At 43.9% G+C, this 5,680-nt stretch overlaps 1 protein-coding gene across 1 annotated transcript; it reads right to left on the bottom strand.

Moving 5' to 3' along the window:
- Positions 1–208: 208 nt before the first annotated feature.
- Positions 209–4,877, bottom strand: LOC127308560 (uncharacterized). The gene is made up of 8 exons (XM_051339426.1): positions 3,880–4,877; positions 2,635–2,668; positions 2,323–2,514; positions 1,423–1,512; positions 1,271–1,336; positions 1,085–1,176; positions 948–995; positions 209–818 (listed from the first exon to the last, which is right to left on the bottom strand). Exons 1-8 carry the CDS (start codon positions 4,266–4,268, stop codon positions 701–703), a joined length of 1,029 nt encoding a protein of 342 aa, XP_051195386.1. The 5' UTR covers positions 4,269–4,877; the 3' UTR covers positions 209–700.
- Positions 4,878–5,680: the final 803 nt, after the last annotated feature.

Consider the following 5,680-nt stretch of genomic DNA (forward strand, 5'->3'; position numbering starts at 1 on the left):
GCGGCAGCAGTCGCGCCCTAGGGCGCTCCCATGATCGCCAGATCGCGAGAGAAAAACGCTTCGTTCCTAGACCTATATTAAGTAACACACAAGTTGATGAACTGTGAACGCAGAATAGCAAGTGGCGATGTATTTATATAGGAGTAACATCATGTGTATGCTGAGAAAAGACTGACATTCATAGATGGATAGATATAAGCTTGCATCGTGTCCATTTTTCATGGTCTCATTTCTGATCCATAAGCTTATATATAGGCATTGAACCGTGCACCGATTACATTAGTCACACTTGTAAACTGATGACCAATTAGCTGATCTACAAAAGAAGCTACTACTGCAACTACTACTAATTAATTGACCAATATCTCCATTTCACCAACCAATCAACCAAGCTGTATGTACACAATCCCAATATTTTTCTTTCGGTTGCAGTTACTGCAAAAACTCTTCTTACGAATCTATGACCCCCTCATTTTACTTACACCAAATTATTCCGGTATAAACGCACGCGCATGCTCTGTTTTCCTTTCATTTTGGAAATGCATGCACCAGCATAAGAAATTAAGCGCAAGGGACTCTACTCCTCGCCACCATTATTTGGTTGCTTCTCCATGACAAATTCGTGTTGCCTTTCTGTATAAGTTGTTTGTAATGGAGGGCCGGAGGAATAAGATGCCATATGCTTGTTCATCACATGATGCTAGTCTCTTACTACTGTGCTGCCTGAGAAATGCTTAGAGAGAAGGTTGTGTTTCAGGTTCATCACCAGTCTGAAGATCACGTAGCACGGTAATTGCATGAATGCTACCGCAAAGTACCTGCACAACACGTTCAGAGGAGAAAACTTGGTTAAGCCTGTGATCACAGGAAATTAAATTAATAAAATGTACGCGAAACCTTTTGATCGACGATATTTTTGCTATTGTTTAGTGGTAATGAGAAATTACCACAAAGGTGCCAGATTAGCTGAGAGGTCGAGAAATGGGTAGGGCCACCTATAAATATTCAAACAAGTGTTCAGTGAAAGGAAGAATATGTGCAAGTAGTTATCTCTCTAGAAAGGGATGGAAGCTGAAAATATTACCAGATTGGGGTTGATGCATGGACAATCCACTGGAATACGACATAAAGTGCAGTCCATAGGAAGAAATATGCAATCCGGAACCATGGGAAACGCTGTAAAAAAATTATGAATTGGAAGGAAATGTCGTGAGTAAAGCTGTAAAAACCATGTATCAACTTTCTTGGGTGATGAGGTTCATCCATTTACCAGGCTATTCAGGGACGCTTCGCCGAGCAGGAAAACAGCGTTGACCGAGTGCATTCCTATCAGCAACTGTCAGAAGAGGATCAAGTCAGCAAACTGATTACTGTCAATTAAACGATAGGCATGGAAGTAGTGAAATTAACAAGCATACTCACAAAATTCATGCTGTAATCTTTGACAGTAAGGAATGGGAAAATGATGAACCAAAACACACAATCTGTAAGCATCACAGCTCCTGCGTTTGTCTGTCATCAGAGATAGAGATGTCAGAATACAAGTTTGGTGAAACCATAGTGAATTGATAACAATTGTCTTGCATAAGCTGCTTGATTATTAAAAAAAGCTTTCCTTTTTTAGAAAATAGGGACAGCTGAAAACCAATAAAAACTTGATTAAACTCTTTTTCTGAAACTGAAATATGGTGCTCCTGCCCAGTCCTAGAAAATAACTGAAAATTTGTTTGTGAAGACCAATATTATCGGAGATTCACGGGAAGCTGTAGCTATGAGGTTTACTGTGGAAATATGTACTGATCCCAATCCATGTTTATCTTAGCCTAGGAAGTTATCCAGTCATAACTCTGATACAGTTACCTATCAAATCAACTGATTAAAAAAAGAAACAATTTGTCTTTATTCCTGTTGCTACTTCTAAAAAGGCCAACTCTACGCTTGAGATATGGGGTAAGGGTGATCAAGCCCTTCAGGTGCAAGGAACTATGAGATTGGGCATTTGTGCTGGACCAACAACCATGGTGGCTCTTATGTAGGATCTGACAGACAAAGATGCTATGTGGTCACATCTGATCTTTGGGAACAGAATCCAATTCAGCAGAGCACAATTATAAACATACTTTAGTTTCTGGTGCATGATGTTAACCACCCAAGAGCACTAATAATTGCACATGAAAAGCAAAAATTAGACCACCTCCTCCATGCAGTGCAATGCAATGCAGATGTGATGCCAGTGCAGATGTCCCTCTCATATAGGAAATCTAGAAAGGTTCCAAGTGGCCAATATTTCAGAGTTTATGGTTAGTATGGAAGCCTCTATACCTGGTAAATGATCTGGAGCAGGTACCCCCAGAATCCAGCGATCTCTCTCGTTCCATCATCCTCTTCATCGGCGGTTGGTTTATTGCCAGCTCCGTGGGCGGCATAGGGCCCCAGCTCGGTGTCCGTCGCCGCCGCAACGGCATTCCAGTCGGAAAATTTGCTGCATCCGTAGATCGACAGCGCTGTGGCAAGCTGAACAATTCACAGAGAAAAACATATTATTTTCAGATAAGGATCTTGTGGACGTGGAAGACGTCGACATGAATCATTGTGTCTGATGAATTCGTTCAAGAGACAGATCATTTCGCTTACCCCGAAGTAAATCGTCACCAGCATGAAGGTCCACCTGCGCAATAGACAGTTGAACAACCACTTAGTACATGCTGATGCTACTGAGAGCAGAATCACAAACACCAGGAAGCTAAGTATCACATTTTTGCAGACAACTTTGATGCTACCAGCCAGTTACACCTCATTTTATATCTTTCCAAAAGAAAAGCACACCAGAGATTTCCCTCCCTCCAAAAAGTAATAACAGCAGATCAAAGTGGGGCTGTTAAACTAATCAGATATCAGAAAAATCTTCAATGGAACAGGTATTCCCACAACACTGACCACTGTCCTGTCTATGTTTAGTTGTGATGTTGTACTGCACGAAAAGATTGTTTCTTAAATGTGCTTGACAACACATGTCCTATGAGCTCCTCTTGCAATTATTAAGTTGAAGTACTGCATCATCAATAAAACCGCCTTCGAATTTCAAAATGCATTGATACACCAGAAAAATTGTAGTACTGAAAATGAAGGCCCTATAGGCGAGGAGTCGCTTGCTGTAGAAGCTAGGTAGCAAACTGTTGCTAGCCATCAGTTGTGCACAGTGGAACAATATATCAATTGAAAAAGAATTTGCTTGACATTCTGAATGCTCCTAATACATTTAGAATGATCAGTAGTTGATGTAATCATGAGAAATCTCTCACTTTATTCCCGGAACTAAATTTCAAATTTACAAGAGGAGAGAACATATGCCAAAGTTCGTGACCAAACCACATTGCAGTTTTCAGCTCCAGTTAATTTACAGCATGACAGGTTTTTTTTTTGAGCCTACAGCATGACAGGTTTTTTTTGAGCCTACAGCATGACAGGTTTAATTTAATGGAAAGCACCAATCTTTCATCCAACTTTGCATCTATATAAAGTCGCCCAAGTAGAAAAAATATATTTTCCTGGCTCTCAAAACAAAAAAATGGTTTTGGAACGGAAGAAAGATTTTAATCGAGAAAGATAAAATTTGCATCTACCAAAACGCCCTAGTACCATGTGAAATGAAACGCCCAAGTACCATGTCAAATGAAAAGAGTTTTTGAGAAAAAAAAAGATGAACAGAGGAGTATTAAAAGAGAGGAGCAGTGGGAGAATACTGTGTGTAGTAGCAGAAGATGTACACTGGAGTAGAAAAACACGGTTTTGAAAAGAAAAGAAAAAGATGCATATACTGTATTAAAAGAAGCAGCCGGAGGTGAAAACGATGGCTTTGTAGTAGCAGAGTGAGCTTACTGTGTGTAGTAGTAGAAGATGCTGCCTCCGTCGGAGATGACGATGACGATGAGGAGGCTGAAGAGGACGAAGAAGGAGACGAGCCTGTACGCGAGGAGCCACGCCGGGTGGATGTCCCGGAGGCAGGGCCGCCACGCCTCGTCATCGTACAGCAGCCCGTCGGGCCTCCTATTCCTCCGCTCCTTGTCGACGGCGCCGCCCGGGCGGCGGTGCGCGCCGGGCCCCTCGTGGCGCCAGATGAGGTAGGCCGCCGCGACGACGCAGCAGAGCACCCAGAGCCCGCACACGGCCACCCGCCACTGCAGCCAGAAGTGCAGGTCCGTGGTGTCCGCCCCCGCCGCCGTCGGCTGCCAGGACCGCGTCGTCGAGCCCCCCGCTGTGAACCGCATCGCCTCCCCGCTAGACGCCTTCAGTCGGTCCCTGCCAGCATGCGCGCGCTCGCCGCGGCAGGAAAGAAACGGCACAGAATCTCTTCAGTTCTTGCAATGCAGGCGCTCTGCTTCGGTCTGCCTCCGTACGTTTCAGGCTAAAGAAGACGGAGACGAGGATGGCAATGCAGGGGGAGGGTCGCAACAAACTAACAGACAGGGAGGCTGCACGCGAGTGGCATGCGGCAGGGGAGGCTCGGACGCGATCGAGGAGGAAGAAGAAAGAAACAGAGGTGGTGGTGTGTGGCGTGAGCTGGGAAAGATGCCGCGCGAGCTTGGCGTCACAAGATAGATGTGCCTAGCTTCCTTCGTCGCTCACACTCGCTTAACCAACGATGGAAGAAAGAAACAGACAATGCTTGTACCAATCTGGCAATCTATCTAGCAGTAGTATCTTGCAATGTGAGGAGGGGATTGGAGGGAGATGCTTGGAGGCCAGGAGGAGATAAAGGTAAGAAGAGGGGAGGTGCTGGCCCAAGGTGTTTGTGGGGTTGGGGGAGAATGAGATGCTTTGCTTCTCCCTTTCCTTCCACCCTTTGCACCGGAGTGAGGGGAATCGGGGATGATGAAAATCAGATAGATGGTAAAAGGATGGATTTGAGTTCAAGGACACTTCGATCATTATACACAATATTTTCGTAGTCGCGTTGAATGTATTGGCAAGTGTCACTAAGGTGGTATCTTGTACATTCAAGTGATGGGAGTTTAGGATTTTCTTTGCTTGTCAAACTTTGTCCCACTTTTTCCGAACTGATTTTAATTTCTAACTCCGCTCGTGCCCATGTCACTAGGTCAGACCCAATGCACCTATTGAAAGGGCATCTTCATCCTCAAAGTGAATTTTGGATGATCGACAACAACATCTATTTTGGGACTAAGCTTTTCTATCTAGTGTTTCAGGTATTCAGTCTCAACATTGTTAGATCTTCCAATTCAAAACATCTTGCCATGGTCTGATTTACCGTTCAAACACCCTGCTATGTTCGGTGTACCCTTCAAAAATACCTTGGCAAGGGACTCAAGCATCAAACGCCCAATAACAGGCGGCTTAAGTAAAAAAACGAGTTCGGCTAATTAACCGTTGAACAACAATACTTAAAGAAATCAAGAAACTCAATTCCTTACCTCAACCCAAGTTGTGGATGGATGCTTCGTGAGGTCTACCTCATCCCAAGGTTATCACTACAAAAATGACATGAATATCCTGCATGCTGCCAACTGTTTGCCTCAAGCTCTTAGATTGACATCCGTAATTTCCACTAGTAGTAACGACGACATCGTTGAACACAACAATCCTCAAAGCATTTGGGACACATCATCAACTTAAAGAAACAAACAACACTTAACTCGTTTCCTTGAATGCTCCGTTGTCC

The sequence above is a fragment of the Lolium perenne genome, chromosome 6, assembly GCF_019359855.2.
Source record: "Lolium perenne isolate Kyuss_39 chromosome 6, Kyuss_2.0, whole genome shotgun sequence".
Taxonomy (NCBI): domain Eukaryota; kingdom Viridiplantae; phylum Streptophyta; class Magnoliopsida; order Poales; family Poaceae; genus Lolium; species Lolium perenne.